Below are 18,292 nucleotides of genomic sequence, written 5' to 3'. Positions count from 1 at the left end.
AATACAAAGCAGGCTACATTTCTGGTGGAACTAATCTTAGCCCATACAAGGGTTTTTAGTTTTTGACTAGACATCTATACCTGTAGAGTCGACCATCCCTTTTATCTAATCTCCATGGAATCTTTACATTGAGACATGTTGCTACTACGTGATAGGCGCACCCCCATAAAGAGGATGCCCAGTGTACAGCGCTTCCCGGAACAACAGATTATTATTGTTCAGGGAGAAATGTTGAGGGTTAGCATAAACCTACAACCTACATACAAATCTATCTTGACAAATATAATGCACAGCCTGTAATTAAACCTCTCAATATCATGAGCTCACACTTTTAACCAACTTCAAGCTAGATGAGCTTGCTGTTATCAGACTCATAACACCTTGTCTGCAAGTGTGCATCAATAGCAAAGTTACATAGCACCATTGCGTTTGCCGTTAACGTAACATAACACTACCTCAGCAAGTCCTCGGTTCGTAGCCACAATCGGCTGGCAGTTACCGTTCTTTACCGTGAATCACTTGAGATCACTTTGGCAGCAAAAGGAACCAACGTTGTTGACAATCTTCACACAAAATGTTTTGCTAAACTTAGCTCAAGCTGAGTGGTATTAAATGAATATCACAATCCTGATAATATGATGACTGATGTTTAGCCACACGTATATACACATACACTGATATTGAACTGGGTTAAAAATAACTTGAACTTGAGGAAAGCATTCAGGTACGCTCCAGGTGCGCACGCATGTACGACAAAAAGTGGTGTGACGTCATGCGTACTACTGAATGGTTTGAGCCGGTGAATCCTCATGAAACTGTCTCAATCTCATTGTTTTGTGTTTTTAATTCCTTTAACATTAGCAAACCCATGCTGCTTCTATTTTTTTGTTATGAATAAAGGTTAATTGGGTAAACTCAAGTAAATGTGTTCTTGTAATAGGAATGATTAAATCAACTAATGATACAGTTCTTCTTGACTAGAGAGCCAACTTACCATCTTCCCAAACAACTCACATGCAGAGGTCAAGTTTTATTCAGTTATAAAGGTCATATTTTCCTGAAAGTCATACAAAACATATTTAAAGGAGACATTAATCTCTGTGTTATTAATTTTGTTTCCCATGCCTTGCGTATATATTTTCAACAGTGAATTTGTTATTTATATCAACTGGTTTGAGCCAATCAATGAGCTCCTTTGGGCTTATTTTCCTCTCCCTGTACATTAATCATCGTTATTTGTATGTCATTTGTTTGATTTTAACCTGTGCAAACAAATGAAATTGGGGCAGCTGGCTGTGTCGAAATCCTCCAAGAAATGAAGTGAAGTTGTTTTTATCAGGTCTTTCCCTTTATATTTAAATCAGTCCACATGAGTACACAGTCTTGGTCAGCAGCAGTACATGTCAAATGCTATGTCCACTTGGAATTGTAACTGTAACAGTTACAGGACAGCAACAAATCTCTGACATCAACTAATGTCCTGTGTCAGCTCTATACTGCCCATCTCCATCTGCATCGCTATACCCCACTGCACAAAACCCAGCAGCAGTGCCACTGATGCAACACTCTCTACGCTGTTGTTCCCAGAGGGCACAGATAAAACAGCAGCTCTCCCGGCCAACAGAAGCCATATCCACCAGAGGAAACATGTAAAACAGACCCTGCCTCTCTTATGGGTCAGGACACTGCGGTTTGCTTAACACAAGCCCTATTAAACGTTAGAAGGAGCCCTCCCAAGGCCTGATGCTGCAGTGAAGATTGTACATACGTCTCCCTCTAGTGGTGAATGTAACACTCTGGTGATGGTCATTGTCATTCTGGGCAATGCCTCCCCATTGATCCTCATTCAGAAAGATAGAACACTGCAGCAGGGGGAGAGTGCAACACTGGAGTAGGATGGATTCTGTACTCTGTGTACATATGGCAGTTTGCACTCAGTGTATGGGAGTTAAAAGAATTTGAACGTTCCACGGAAAAGGACTTTGACATAGAAATAACTCACAATGCACTGGCACAGAGATATCTCAGGTTTATTGTGAAAAGCAAGACATTTTGACAAGTCACAATAGGAAAAGCACAGGTGCAGATAACACAATACTTAAATGTAGCTGAATTGGTTTCGGTGTCCTGACATCGTGAATGTTGCCTCACTGTCACTCTGGGAGACTTTAACAGAACAGAGCCAATGATAATGTTGTATATAAAAAATAAAAATAAAACATTGACTTAAAATAAACTACAGTGCCCATGTTATCCTGTGTGGCTTAAAGACGCATGATTGATTTTGGACTACAATACAGAGCGGATCAAATAATCGTTTTCGTCTTATATGGCTTCATGGATTTGTTGACAATAAGAACAATACAAGATAGAGAAGAGCAAGACATAAGACTTATGCTTTAATCGGTCAAATATTCTCAACATACTTTGCAATGTCAGCGTAATAAATGGTTGCAGCTGTAATGTGCACGTGTGTGGTCAGTGTGCGCATGGCTGCATACACGAGAACACATGTGTGCAGTTTAGCGTGTTCAAGCTTAAACCAGTACTGCTGACAGGACCACTTGAGTGATGTGGAGACAAGATTGTTCACATCAACATACTGTAGATTATTGATGGCCTTAGACCGCCTGTGGGCACTTTCTATTAATCTCATAGGATGGAGGAGCAGAGTTAGGCTGCATAATTAGAAGCAAAGTCATTTTAAGGAACAGACACACATATGTGTGTTGAAAACAGATATCTAGATGAATGAATTTATCCTGGCTGTCATGTACCCAACATGTTTCTTTCTCTCTGCGGAAGTCCATTTGCAAACTGCACGGTGGCTTAAACAACAATCTCTCCTAAAAAGGAGCAGGGACTTGACTGTTTTGGACATTGTAGGTGTTTATTGTACCTGTCACAGCCTACAGCCTGTTTCGTCCCTTTTCTCCGATTCTCTCCTGTTCTGTCTTTCTGTCCCTGACTCACTCTCAGTTTGCATCAACCCCCCCCCCCCCCCCCCCCCCCCCCCGTCCCCGTCCCCGTCCCCGTCCCCCATCCCCCCTTCCTACCCTCCCTGAGTATGGCTGGTCGCTGGGGTTGGCCTGCCTCTCGCTGTGCCACGTATGTAACCTAAACTGTAGAGGAGCCAAGCAGGGCTGGGCCACGAGTAAAGCTTTCCACAAGACCAGACTGAGTCTCTGAAATCTCTCTGGATCCTGTCCAGTGAGGAATGAAATGGAGCTGCACAATGATTTTCTTTTCTAAACCATTTGATTTTGAGGCTGTGTTTAGTCCATATCTGCATCTACCTCACACATTAGTATCCACCTTTAACCTCCCTTTCCCATCTTTCTGTTTTGTCTTGCACTTATTTTTTCCTTCTCCATGTTTGACCCTCTCTGCTGGTCTTTGCGTCTCCGTTTCCTTTTCACTCTCTGTGTCAGATTTGCACTTACCTCACAGTATATTGTGTTGCTGTAAAACGCTATCCTGGCCCCTCTCATATAAACACAGGCTCCTCCTTCACCCGTACTTAATTTCATTAACAGGTGGCTGTCTAAAATAGACAGGCACACACACACACACACACACACACACACACACACACACACACACACACACACACACACACACACACAGCTACATCACAGATACATCACAGATACAGACATGTTTTTAATCATTCTGGCACGGCTGTTGTCATGTGACCGGGCCACCTGGCAGCACCTCTGCTCATTGATTCAATATTCAAACCTGTGTGTTGTGTGAACAGGGTGCTGTTGAAATTATAGATGGCGTTTGAGGGGAAAGCAGCAGTGCAAACAAAAAAAATGTAATCAACAGTGTTAACCAACCAGGCTGCAGCCCCCTCCCCTGTTACTCTCACTTTCCATAACCCTCATACCTCCCTCTCTCTCTCTCTCACTACCTCTCCCATCGCCACTCTCCCCTCTATTAAGTTTCAAGCGTCTCTTCCTCCTGAACTGAACAACTCACCAAACAGGTCAGACTTACTCTTCTTTTCACTTAGCTAGTTGTTGCTTTCTTATGCCCACATGTCACACGGGTGGCTGTGTCTGTCGTTGGTGAAATGGTGGCGAGAGATCCTCATTTTCCTCTCGTAAAATACCCCTGTGCGTATAAGCGTATCATCTGCTCGGCTGCTGCAGAACTTAAGTCAGTCCATTATAGTTTTGGTTGCATCGTCAACCTCTAAGGCACACATTTACACACAGCTTAGGATATTAATAAAGTCCAAAGTACGCATTTTTCTGTTTTATCCCATCCAGTAAAGTAGCATGGTGTGCTCCGACCTCTCGGATCATCCTGTGGTTAATATGGATGTAATGTGATAAAGTGTTGTAACTCTATGACTCTTGGCTGTCAGCAGCTGCAGTCTTGATATTCTTTATAACAGTTGATGCTGGAGGAGTATTCAAATGCATGGCTGCTATTCTAAACTTTTGGATCATTAGAGACATTTTATAAAGCTCAGCTCATAATATTAGATGATTATATTCCTTTACAGTTCTTACTGTAAATTAGGATCGGGCGGTAAATTGATATTGTTTATCAACTTTTGGCAAAGTAATATCACTATGATATCATCTTATCATGTTGTTGTTCTGCACATTTCTGTCACCCAAATGAATGTCTCCAAGCAAATTGGAGGCCTGTATGAGGATATGTTGGGAATATACTGCAAAACTCTTAATATACAGCATACTGCTTGTTATATTTATATAACGCTAAATACTGCACACAAGACAATTGCACTTAGTGGCTTCATGTGGTGCATATATACAAAACCTCTGATGCTGTCAGCGCAAAACTATGTTAAGTGTCTAAATGAAGTGATCCACCAACTGTGTGTGGCCTGCTGCCTTCCTGACTGGCCGGGCCTCTTTCCTCCACTATGTGACCTGGTGGACTGCGCAGCAGAGTTAATTACTGCAGCCCCCTCTCTGTCAAAGGGTTCAGGCATGAATTATCACCTCTCATGCACCCTGTGCCGAGCAGCGACGCCGTTGTGCCCTGTCACTCGCGTCGTTTAAACTGCTCCAAAGGCCCCTTGCTCACAGTTTGGAATAACAGAAACAGCTCCATAAGCCTGGACCCCCTTACAGTGAATATGCCACACACTGAAACACACACACACACACACACAATCTCAAAAAGACAGTCATGGCTTTAGATTCCAAGTGTTTGCTGGTACACGTAATGCAGGGTGGGACGTATTTGTGGCAACCCATTATCCCCTCAGATCAAAGGGGGATCTGTGTCTAAGCCAGAGATAGTGTACCTGTTCGGGGAAGAGCTGTTGTCAACTCCTCTGGGAAAATAGAAAATGGGTGGTCCAGTCTGGCGCTGTGGTTTTATCTCTCACCTTGAACCCACACCACCCGACTCCACCGGCTCATCCAGCCCAATTGTTTCTGTCTTTCAGGGAGACGCCATATGGCTTATCTATTGTTGGCTGAGAGTATGTCATATGGCTTTTAGGAAGGGAATACTGTAGATGCTGATAAAGCTCTTGGAAATTAAATATTACGCTTGTGATGAAAGGATTCTGCTCTTGTGAAACATATGCTGGCTGCTCTTTCATCTTTCTGTTTCATCTCTCAATTTCAGGGGACTGGACAGAAAACAGACACTGGCTCTCCTGGTCCTTGCCTCCGTCTCCTCCCATTTCATAATTTCCTTACTTCATCCACCCCTTCCCCACCTTGTTGTAGCTCTGTTCATATCTCTTTCTGTCTAATTTCATTGTTCTGCCCACTTGTTTTCACTTCATCCTTTGTTCCCCTGACTGCTTTTGCTCAATTCTACCATCCATCACAGGATAGTTGATAGCTGTGTCTCCTCTTTTTTGTTTGCCGTTTTTAAAACAAGACTTCCTAACCTTCACCTTTTTTTACACACCTCTCCCCATTTTCTTCCTACTAAACCAGCCTTCCATCGTTGCATCTATTATTTGGTCCCGTAACATTTAGCCTAAGTGGACTGTTCTTCCCTCTGGTCTTCCTTGAGCCTGGCCTTGAGATCAGTATGTGGTCCAACTACTTCGTACAGCCGGATGAGGACAGTCGTATCGGGGTGGCAGGGGCTGGACAAGGTGGGGGTTTGGGTGGGATGAAAGGTGGAAGGGGACAGAGGAGGACCCAGAAGATGAGTGACAGCCAGGAGGGAAAGATCAAGCTGGCCTTCTTTGTGTCTATCATCGGAGTGACCCTGACGGTGTTGGGCATGGGGACAGAGTTTTGGGTAGAGCTGGCCCAACCAAAGAATTTCAGCGGCAACCAGACCTGCCAGCTGGCCCATTACGGCCTGTGGAAGGGCTGCATCCGCACCCTATGGGTGGCAGACATAGACCCAGAAAGGATGAGCTGTGGCCCTGCTGAACTACCTGGAGGTGAGACCTCTGACTGGAGTGTTGGTGTGTCCATGTGAGTTTGTGTTCTTCTGTCTGTCTGTCTGTGCTGTCTAGAAGATGAGCAGGTGAGGCTTCTGGAGGGCATATGTCTGTTTTGTTTCTCCAACTGTCTGCTCATGTATGCTTCTCTGCAAACTGAATTGCCCGGCCATGCAAGTCTACCTTGAGGTTGCCTCCACGTTACAGTACGTGCCTCAGTATGAAAGTGAATTAATAGAAAAGGGTCAAAGGATGTTTCTGAGAGGTAGCAAGTCGTTGACATCATTGAGGAAAAACCGTGTACTCTTAATCGCCACGATTTTTCTTTGCCATCACCATAACTAATATAATGTATGCCCTCTGGGAATACGCTTACATCTGTAGGTCTTTTATCTGAGCTCATAAGGGACTGAGGAAAACTATGTCAAAAAAATATTAATCCCACCAGCAATCTCCAGATTTTTGAGCAACATAGTCATGATTTTTTTATAAACATTCAACATAATTTATTCTTGTATATTTATATACACACACACATACTGTATATGCACATTCACTGCAACCTTGTGAAGGGATGTAGAGAGGATACTTGTGTATGTGAAGCTGCCTGCATACATATGTATCTAGGTCATTCTACAGTTAATGTGCAAATTGAATCATTAAAGAAATACGATTCATGGAAACAGAGCACCAGCAGGACCACAGTAAAGCTATTTTCAATTCTAATGCTGCTGTAACAACACAAAGCAGCATGCAGGTACTTGTGGCATTATAAAATATAATCTTTGTGATTCATAACATTGTCAGTGTAATGAAGCATCGATTTCAAGTTTTTTCCCTTGACTGGGTACCTAATCATCTCCTGTTGTACACACAATGCAAACAGCCATGTTTAGAGCTGTGACGGCTCCTTTCTAAAAGCCCTTTATTCAACTTGACCATGGTCAGGTTCTCCAGAGGGCGTTGATGATCTCCACAATGACCTACTTCTGTCTGAAAAGCGTGTCTGGAGACAGAGAGAGGCAGGTATTGGTAGTAGTGAGCTAGAGATAGGCAAGGCAGGCTTTCGAAGGTTCTGCTCTTGGAATCACTGCCTATCTCAGGGCATCTTCTGAGACAGCGCAGAGCTCTGAAGAAACAAACAAAAAAAAATCATATCCTCATCCAGCAGAGATAAATGTGGATCACATATATACTATTCACATGAATCATCACCTTGAATGTGTCACAACATTGTTTTTCTATTCAGATATCAAGGGATAATTCATCTTACCAGTCAACATGTCCTGCATCTCTGGCTGATAGCAGATATGAATGCGTGCCTCCGAGATGGTCTTTTGGTGCGTGAGAGCAGCCAGTATGCTTCTGACAATCTTCCTCACACGTCCTCAACACTGTTGGCCAACGCCACCCGGCGCAGATGGCCGCGGGCTTGTCATGTTTGGAGGAAAACAACTGTTTTTGCCATCTCTGCTTCTCCGTTTCACATCGTTGTTTACATGCCTTTGGCTCCCGTCCCGAGAAAAGTGCGGCCCCGCCGATGCCGTGCCTGTCATCTCAAGACCAGCTATCCATCTTCGCTGTCTGCTGGAGAGGGACATGACAGATCAATAATCACAGCCTCAGCAGGGGAAGCAAGAGTAAAGGCAGTTTACTGCGATAGCATAATGTGTTAAAAATCAGTAAGCTAATAAATGGTGTGTCTGCTTCAGTAGAAATGTTTGCAAATGTCTTCAGACACAAACATATTTGTGTGTGGAAACAAATGTGTGACTGCGAGTGTGCGTGTTCACAAGCATGTGGTCATCTTGGACCACATAATATTCAGTGGGTGAAAGTCATCACTATGCGCTTGTGAAGCCAAGTGGAATCTGACTACTTCACAGTTTTTGTCTAAATATAGAGAGGGGGAAACGAAGAAGAGGGACAGACAGGGACTGAGGGAGAGTGTATGTCTAATGCAGTATTAACCAACCCCTCTGTGTTTCCTCCCCCTCTTGACATCTCCTGCTCACCTCCTTCTCCATCTGTGGCTCCCCTCTCTTTTCCTCTTTACTCACCACCCCTTCCATCTGCCCCCCTATCACTCCTCCTTTGAGCCTCTATCCATATTTCCTGCATCCCCTTCATCATTTGCTCATCCCACATATCCCTTTCCCCTCAGTCCTTCTTATTGTACAGCCACGCCTCCACATTTCTATCCTCCATCTGCCCCTTCTCTCAGTCTGGCTCTCTTTTTTCCCCCTCTGCCATCCATGTATTTTGCTGTCTTTCACCCTCTCTGGCCACACCATATGTGCAGTGCTGGGCAGTGTGTGTGTGTGTGTGTGTGTGTGTGTGTGTGTGTGTGTGTGTGTGCATCTCTGGGTATTGCAGCTAATGCTCGACACTCGGATATAAATAGGAATGATGCCTGGAAGGACAGAGTGCATGGATGCATAGGAGGCACATAACAGAAGACCAGCAGCTATCCATAGGAGAGAGAGTGTGTGTGTGTGTGTGTGTGTGTGTGTGTATATATGTTGTTGATTTCTTTGTGTGATATTTTTATTTACCCACAGAAACCAACTGCACCTACTTCAAATTCTTCACCTCTGGGGAGAATGCAGTCATATTCAAGAAGACAACTAACAAGAGTGAGACATTTTACTTCCCTACACATGCAGATTGAACAGTTGCATTGCAGCGAGTATCAATAAAGACATTCGCTGGGGTGCTCAGAAGACCATGCTGTTGGTTTTTGCATGTTTCAGCCCATTAACTTCTGCTGCCACCCATTTTGCAAAGAAAACCATAAGCTATCAGACTGATTAATGTATTCACCTTACTGTCCAGGCAGCCAATGGTTTCAGTGCAGTTTGAAGAGCAGCTGGCTGAGACATGATACTTACATTACATTGAGCATGAAGTCAACTTTAGCTTTTGGTCAAACGTTTTAAGCAGGGACCGTTTTGATGCGTTCAAGGAAGTTGAGACATTATATATGAGCTTTGAGAACAAATTGCAATCAGAAGGTGTGTTGTTTGAGAATTAGACCCAGAAGACACACACTAAGGAAAACACACCATGTGGATTACAGGACGAAGTTATTAGCCATACTAACAGCGTTGCTGTATGGATAGCAATGTCCATCATTTGGTTGGTCAATCACTTTGGTCCAAACTTGAAAAATCTCAACAACTACTGAATGGATTGCCTTGAAAGTTTCTACAGACATTTTGCTTCCTACATGCTGTATCCTGGTGACTTTGGTGATAAACTGACTACTACTCATTTCACCATGAGGTTGACATGTGGTTTTGAGTGAAATATCATTTAGCTATTTGAAAGATTGCCATGAAAGCTGGTACCGACATTCATGTCCCCCTCAAGAAGAATCAGTTTGATATCACTTTAATGTTGTTACATGATCCCTTTAATATTAATATTAATATTTAATATAGCACCATCATGAGTAATCAGAAATCAATACTTTAATGTTTGACCAAATTCCTGCAAAATTGACATTCCCATCATTATTTTGTGTTTAGTTCTAATGTTTTCATACTAACATGTAAAAATGAGATGGTCACACACACCCACCTCCAGTTCCAGGTTGAGGCTAGTAGCATCAACAAACCTGCATTCATCTCTCCTGGAGAGGGCATCTGCGTTTCCATGGGCTTTTCCAGACCTGTGTTCAATAGAAAAAAAAGTAATGCAATTCCAAGAACCACCGTGTAACTCGTGCATTAGTATCTTTGGCTGTTGACGTCTATCTTAGTGGTGCATGGTTTGTTACCAGTGTGCATTTTCTGCCCAGGAGGTAATACCGCAACTTGGTTAGAGCCCATTTAATTGCCAGAGATTCTTTCTCTATAGTTGAATAATTCCTTTCATATTTTAGCAACTTACGGCCAATATAGGTCACCATATACCTGTAGGTCACTGGGTGTTCGTCCCCTCCCCTAACCTGAGACAAAACGGTTCCAACCCCTGATCCTGAGGCATCTGCATGGACGGCGAATGTGTCCTTAAAGTTTGCTGTACTCAAAATCGGCTCGTTGCATAAGGCCTTCTGAAGGGTGGCAAACACTTCCTCTGCTAAGGCACTTCAGAGGACATGGCGTGGGTGGCTGTTTTTTGTCATCTTGTGTAGAGGGGCTGCAATGGTAGCAAAGTGAACTGATAAAACACTGATAATAGCCCACAAGTCTCAGGAACGTTTTTTACTTACCGTTTAGTTTATGGCTGAGGCCAGATGGTGATAGCATCCACTTTCCGGAGTTGGCCTCTCCCAATAGTGTAGCCGAGGTACTCTGCCTCATCTAGACCAAGGTGACACTTTTGGGGATTGGCGGTCAGGCCAGCTTGCCGTAGGGCTCCCAGGTCAACTCTCAGGTGGCCTACATGGGAGGTCCAGTCAGGACTGTGGATTATTACATTGTCTAACAAAGGCCGCTGTGTACCCACGATGAGGCCGGAGCACCTTGTCCATCATCCATTGGAATGTGGCTGCCGCTCCATGGACTCCATCCAGGCAGGACTTTATGGTGGTACAGGTCTTTCGGGATAACAAAGGCCGTCTTCTACTTGGGTCCTTCTGTGAGGGGAACCTGCTAGTATTATTTTGTGAGGGGCCTAATCGCTCGATTAGCTCATCAACTCTTGGTATGGGGTAGGCATCAAAATGTACCAACTTCGCTTTCCGGTTGTTCCGAGTTTTCTTCCTTGTACTGCGTCTGCTGGGGCCAGGAAGGTCCCGACAGGCTTTTTGAGCTTCCCCTGTTAAGAAAGGGGCTAGTATACCTGCCCACTCTGCTTTAGGCCACTTTACTGTATTCAGTAGGCTTCTCTGATTTTATCAAATGCTGGCCCAGAGTAGTCATTGCATCTTGTAAGGCTCTAAGGCTCTGAGCCTGCTGGGTTTGGATGTGCTGGGCTAGTGAGTTATCCATAGCACTGTGTCTCTCTCTCTAAGTACTTATTTTATAGTGTATCTTCAGCAACTCAGGGGACATGGAGACAGGAAACTCAGAGGCAGTTGGTATGAAACAAAAAGTGTCCTATAATAAAGATATTGGGGTAAAAGGGATGGGGTCAAACTTAACTAAAGATTCCTCCATTTCGGTGCCTGAGCTTGGGGATCCGCCCCCCTGTGCTGGATCTGCTTGGCTTTTTCCCCTGGTTTGCCACAAACTATGTAACCTTTGTCATTGTGAGCATGTTAGCATCTGTCTGTGTGTGTGCCTAAATACAGCCTCACAGAGCTGCTAGCATGACGTTAAACTCTTCAGTCTTGTTTGTCTGAAAATGGTTGCTGTTTGGCGACCAGCTCGTAAGATGCCAGGAAAGAAAGACTCATCAAAATACTCTGTGGTGCCAACTACATTAACAAAATGTGTTCGATGATAATTGTTTCCCGTCAAGCAAGTTTTAAGTCTCTGCAGATTCATTTAAAAATCTTATAGGTGCACACTTGCATCAATCAATTGCTGCCATGGATGATAAGAAAAAAAAAAACATGAATCAATCTAAAAACTGTAAAATGCAGCTGGTCAAAAACAAAACAGCTGTCTTTTTGTGTTGCTTTCATTTTTATCTATCATACATCCTTTTTGGCATCTTCTCCCTCCCAATAACAAAAAACATTCCTAAAGATGGAATCTGCTGTGTTTTGATTAATACAATAATAATAATAATAATATCTGTGTAGCAGAGTGTCAAAAAACACAAAACTGGCACTGGCTGTTGCGAAAAGTCGATCAGCTTTTTGGATTGCACTTGTTTCGGTTTGCAATGCCAATGAAATCTTTTTTTTAGATAGAGACAGTTTGGGAAGTGGCACAATTCACATCATGTTTGTATTTTCATAATCAAGGCTAATCTATAAGCCAAGTAGAATCAAACTTCGTATTTAATTTCACAATAACTCTGCCATCTTTCCTAAATAGCTCTTGCTGCATACAATTATAGACTTCAGCTTTAACTACACTTATTTTAACACATTCTGGCATATCCTTATATACACTCTAATCCCTTTTCTCTTTTCATTTCTTCCGGCTCTCCTTCACAGAGCTGAATCTAGCAGCAGCTATCTTGGCTCTTTTGAGTTTGACCATGATGGTAATGGGCTCCATCTGTATCGCCATGTCCCTCAGCAAAGGAGTACCCTTCTTTCTTAAGCCAGGCTCCTTCTGTTTCATCCTATCAGGTGGGACCTCAGTATGCTATGTTACTTATAACATTCAAGAGTGGCAATATCCCTAACTGACTGATATTTGGCAAGATGATTATTTGGTTATTTATGAACAGTTGTTTGTGAACGTTACCGAGTTATCTTCTAATTTTATTTTATTTTAACGTCTCTTTTTGTGCAGGTGTACTGGTCCTTCTCTCAATCCTGATATTCCACCAGTCTGTGCTGTCCTTGCTGTCCAGTGACCACTCCATACCTCTACACCATGAGCTGTCATGGTCTGTGGCCTGTGTGGGCTCAGCGGGAGCCATCCTTATTTTCGGAGGTTTCCTCTTCATTATCCTCTCCCTTCCTTTCAGCCCGTGGCAGAAATGCTTGCCACACAATAATAACACCACCTAGCACTTGAATGACAATAAAATATAGATACAGTATTCTTGATTTCTTGTTTGAGAGCAAGTGGAAACGTCCGTTTCTGGAGGCCGTAACTTTACTTGCTCTTAGCATTTAATTTATCAGAGAAGTCAAACTTAAGTCTTAATAAAAGGTATAAGGAGAAGTCAGCAACACATTGGTGAGAGAATGTGCAAAAATTGTTTCAGTGTTTTTTTTTGTAGAGTGTCTAATTTTTAGTTGTGTTTACTTCTACAAGTGTCACAAATAGGCTTGTTAGCCAGCCTATAGCTGGACATCCACACAAACCTAGGTTTTCTGCTAGCATAAGAAGAGTAAATAAAAACTTTATAAATGCTAAGACACTTATTTATTTTAAAACCTCTGTTTGATATGGAAGCCCATTTCTGCTAAGAAATAAAAAAAGATGAAAAGTTAGCAACAATACTCCACATTAAACGACAAAATGCATCTTTTGTCCAATCCCTTTAGAACGAAAGAAGCGTTTTCTGATCTGACTTAAGCCAAAGTGTGTGTGAGCAGTGAGCACGCACTGCATACTGCTAATTTGTTGTGACCGCGCGGACAGTTAGCGACAGTTATGGACAGTTAAGACGTAGCACAGCGATCTACTGCACATGTGTGGAACGTGTCCTCAAAGCGAACAGTATGAACAGAACTATTACGTGTCCGCAGTTGTCCACAGCTGTCCATGTAAGAGTCTTTATCTGTCTTTTAAAACTATTACACATCAATGCTTGAATATACATCTGTTGTATGGTGCATCAATGCTGTTGTTAAGGTTTGGTTTTGATCAGTATGACTACTTTGTTAAGGTTAGGAGACCTTCATTATAATGTTAATATAATACACATGTGAGTAAGGTTAGGGACGATCATGGTCCCTTGTCCAATGTTCTGTCCGATGTTTTGTTGACCAATCCATCCCGCCACCGGTCACACTTACTACGGCTGCTAGGGGGCACTGTCACTTGACCGTAAGCATATTATGTCCTTTTTGGGTACTGATACTGTCATTCTTTTTTAGAGGACAGTCTCAAAGTGAGACATAATACAAAGTTATGACATTGTAAATCAAAAGTTTAACGAAGTCAAAATGACAAATACCAAGTCAGAAATGGTGACTTTTTTAACTTTTCATGCTTTCTTTCAGGAGGAAATGGGCTTCCATAGTTTAAAATTCCTAAAGCGCCATTAGAATGTAATACCATCAGCATAGCAACATACCACGTTTGTGATAATGCTAACAATCAGTATGGAGAAGGTCCAGATTACTTTCAGAGAAGATACTTCTCACATGTATATAAAAGGCAATGAGTATCCTCAATATTAGAAATAAGTACTATGAAGCTTTTCAACCATTAATATTTGATTAATATGAGGCTTCATTTCATTATTTATTACTTACGTGTGTTTTGCAACTATTGGGTGAATGCTGCTTCAGTATGAATGCATGTTGAATGAAATCGACAGTGAAAAGTGATTAAATTACCATTTTGTATATCAGAGAATTGTATGGACTCACTTTATAAGCTCAACTTTGTACATAAACTGAATGACTGTGTTTATATTGAGTGAATGGTCACTGCATTGCTGTCTCCAATGACATTTGCAGTATGCAGTAGATACACTTTAGTTTTGTCATAGGATGCTCACCATGTCTCTCTACCAGGAAATGCAATTTTACAAAAATATATGCTAATTTCTACTCATATATATGTACAGTATGTGGCACCAGTTTTGCTCATCATTAAAAGGATTTGACATGAAATAATTGCCTCCCTTTTGTTGCTGACATGGCAGCCTGTCTGCTCTCAAACTTGACATTCACCCATTTCACCACTTCACAGTGTGACTTCTAACCTCTCTGCCAAAGATCCACCTCTCCCAAACCCGCTCCTCTATATTTAGGCTGGAGCTCATCGTAATGCATTTCACTGCAGAGGTTGGGAAACCTTATCCTTGAATTTAAACTATGTAACCCACCCACCCCTCTATCCTATCCTCGTTGCTCTGTGCCCCCTCCTCCTCCACCCCTGACCTCAGTGCGTCACTTTGCCTGTTGTCTCCAGGCGAGCCCGTTGGGCACTACTCCTCCACCCTACCTCAAACTAACCCCTCTGCCCCACACACACACAAGGACAAGGGGACTATCAGATCAGAGATGTCCCAATAACTATTCTAGCACCTGGCCAGCTGGGGAATAAGTGGCACCTACCCACACATGCTTTTAACTCTCAGTGGGCAGAAACCAAATCCTAATGACACACTATCCTGGTTGTATATATAGCTGTTACTAGTTCTACTGAGACTATGTGACATGTGGTACACAACCACTACGGTAGCTGCATGTTTTTACATCGAAATGGACTTCCTATATGTAAACATATGAATGTCCATATATCTTAAGCTGTACAAGGAGTGAAGCCTGTGTAGCAGAAGACGTTGGCAGCCTCTCATCCTTCCTCCTTTAATCTCAGCTGCATCACTGTGACTAGAACTAGACTGTAGGTATGATAATAGCAGAGGAAGGCACTCCAGATAACAAGTCCTCAGGCTCCAGGAGCACTAGGAATCTCATGCCCCTAAGGCATCGAGTATCATCTCCTGTCTCTGAAGATTCCTGCTTTCCTCCCTGACAGTGATCAATCCTCTGAGGTCAAGCAAAACCTGCCCAGTGGACCTGATGGGAGCAGTAGACCTTCACAGTACTTTATAATTATTCATTCAAAAACATGCACGAGGTACCAGATGGGCCCACGAGGAAAGAAAATGATATGGTCAGGTAGGGCGGTGGGCACAGAAAAGTACACTGAATTAACTTTTTCATTATCCTATTTGATAAATACCGCCCATCTGGCGCTACCCATATATTTGCAAATATTATGAGTCTCATGTCTGACAGTGAAGGTCGAACTCTTTTTAGGATCACAGCACACCAAAGATTAGCTGAAAGACCTTGAGCTTGAGTAACTACTAAGAGCAATGTTTGCTTACTAATGTAGAACAATGTGTGTGTGTGTGTGTGTGTGTGTGTGTGTGTTATAGCCCAGTGGTGGGAAGTAACTAAAGTACTTTTCAGTTTAAGATTGTACACAAACAAAGCACATGATCAATTTATAATGTATGATGCATTTTTATAGAGTAAGTTCACCAACAATCTATAGAGCATTACAATTGGCTTCACCTGGCATTTTATTAATGCATTAATAATAATATTAAATTGATACATTAGTATATTCAGTTGCTGATACTTCTTTACTTTTACTTAAAGATCCCCTCCAGACATGTTTAAAGACAAATACAAATATTCGGCTGAGAAAGAATTAAAATTACATCTACTTTTTCCCTCTCATTGGAAATATTGTTTATTTCAAATATTATAGACACAGTGTCTGCTACTTCACTGTCAAGTCTATTCTCAGTATATGTGCACTGGAGGTTTCAAGTGTCCACATCACACTTGATCAAGTTGCATTTTGAACCACGATTGGCTACCAAAGAGATGTTACAAAATCTTGCTTGTACGTACACGTCTTAATCTCAGATTTATGTTGAGCACAGAGAAATTCTCTGCAGATGAATGTAAAAAAAAGACTGATAGTGTCAAACAGCACACATACATCATTCTGTACATCCCATTGAAACAACAATAAGCTAAATATGTTTTTTAAGTGGAGGGGCGACTTGAAGTATTTTCAATGCAGGATTTGAACTGATAACGGATTCGTTTTAAAGTGTGCTATTGCTACTTTGACTTAAAGGAACTCATAACGAAATTCGGAGCAATTCTATACGGCTCTCAACATGGCGATGGCTGAGCCAGTGGCTCTCAGCTAACGGTTGAAACTGTGCTAACACAGAGCCAGTGTGGAGCAGTTTCTGTCTACCGGCTGAATGTAAGTCCAATATCCATTCTTCCTATAGCTCTGTTTCTACCAACTTCTGAGGGAAATATCGAGCTCTTTAGCTGCTAAATGCTCCACTGTGTTCGCCAGCAACCTGCTAACTCAGTTTATTTGCTGGTGGTGCTGAGCAGCTAGAGTACAGTAGATTATTAGAGCTTTTTGGGTGAAAACAGCTGCATCCAAAAGCGTTGCTGTGAGAGCGACGAGAATAACTTTGACGACCAGACAGCTAAATCAGCTGAAACTCACTATAAACCTCCATAAACCCAAGCGTTGTTCATATTAAGTTGATAATTCTCTGGGGCTTCATATCTACGAGCAACTCCTTTCACGGTCACATTGTTTTCACCTTTGTCATTAGATACATGGTAATTATGAAAATATCAATTATAGGCGCTTTAAGTAACAGGTATGAATACTTTTAGATTGTCTATAGATGCTCTTGAAAGATACTCAAAACACAGAAGAGACCCCACTCTTCTTTCTTAGCAGAACAGAAACAAAAGACAGCAGTCTGTGAATATGTCTGTTATTGTTTTTTTTATAAACTTCGTGCAATACAGTGTTTAAGTTTATCACACATTTAGATAAACCATAATCATTTGTCTAGATATATCTATTCTCAACTACATACTATTCATATTGCCCACATAAATGCTATCTGTGTGCAGTTTTTATCACATTATTCTTTTTCTGAAATGAAATCAAAGAAATGAAAATGTATAGAATCTGGAAGCCTCTGGTTTGTTTTGTTTCTTCATTATATCATGTAGCGGTGTGTCCATGGTTTCAACCTGGATCTGCAGTCAATCGGGACAGTTTAGAAGAGGGGGGCGGGTGGGAGGGTGTTTACATGTGTTTACATTCTTGACATAAACAGATCAGGTCAGGAGTCAGCGCTCACAGGGAAAGCACAGTGAAAAGAATCATGTAGAGGTTTGGGGGGGGGGGGGGGGGGGTCCTCTGTGGTGAATCTGCTGTTGGTCATGTGATAAAGTTGAGGAACACTGATCATCATGTGATCATGTGGGCGGGCAGGGGGAGCAAGTATGGCAGCGCAGGGTTGGTGGATGAAACCACCCAACAAGAGTCCAGGGAGGGCACCGGGAACAAAACAGCCCAAAAATGCATACCCAGTTAAAACAGTGGTCCCGAAAAACGTATCTATAGACTTTACAAATATATGTATGCGTAAATTACAATGTACATGTATCTTTTCAAAAGTTTTTTCTCTATAGTGTTTTTTTTTTTTTTTAAACCCTTCCAACCCACATATACATATTGTCTTTTTTTTGCCACTGAAAATGATGAGTTGCATGTCTCACTTTGGGACTCTTCATAGAAAAAAATGATTAGGTTTTTTTGTTTTTCTGCTCAGGCAGTAACCTTTACC

The 18,292-nt window shown here is 42.2% G+C and overlaps 1 protein-coding gene across 1 annotated transcript; it reads left to right on the top strand.

Annotated features, from left to right (window-relative positions):
- Nucleotides 1–6,036: 6,036 nt before the first annotated feature.
- Nucleotides 6,037–12,980, top strand: cacng6b (calcium channel, voltage-dependent, gamma subunit 6b). The gene is made up of 4 exons (XM_076109658.1): nt 6,037–6,400; nt 8,962–9,036; nt 12,456–12,593; nt 12,760–12,980. Exons 1-4 carry the CDS (start codon nt 6,037–6,039, stop codon nt 12,978–12,980), a joined length of 798 nt encoding a protein of 265 aa, XP_075965773.1.
- Nucleotides 12,981–18,292: the final 5,312 nt, after the last annotated feature.

This window comes from Anarhichas minor, unplaced genomic scaffold (genome assembly GCF_050575085.1).
Source record: "Anarhichas minor isolate MPS153535 unplaced genomic scaffold, ASM5057508v1 ptg000041l, whole genome shotgun sequence".
Classification (NCBI taxonomy): Eukaryota; Metazoa; Chordata; class Actinopteri; order Perciformes; family Anarhichadidae; genus Anarhichas; species Anarhichas minor.
This window is presented reverse-complemented; position numbering and strand designations above follow the sequence as displayed.

Bases quoted from the DNA above. Each gene is read 5' to 3' on its own strand.
- cacng6b (XM_076109658.1), top strand. From the start codon at position 6,037: ATGTGGTCCAACTACTTCGTACAGCCGGATGAGGACAGTCGTATCGGG. The intron at 9,037-12,455 runs GTGAGACATTTT...TCTCCTTCACAG, and splicing joins CAAGAAGACAACTAACAAGA to AGCTGAATCTAGCAGCAGCT. The intron at 12,594-12,759 runs GTGGGACCTCAG...CTTTTTGTGCAG, and splicing joins CTTCTGTTTCATCCTATCAG to GTGTACTGGTCCTTCTCTCA.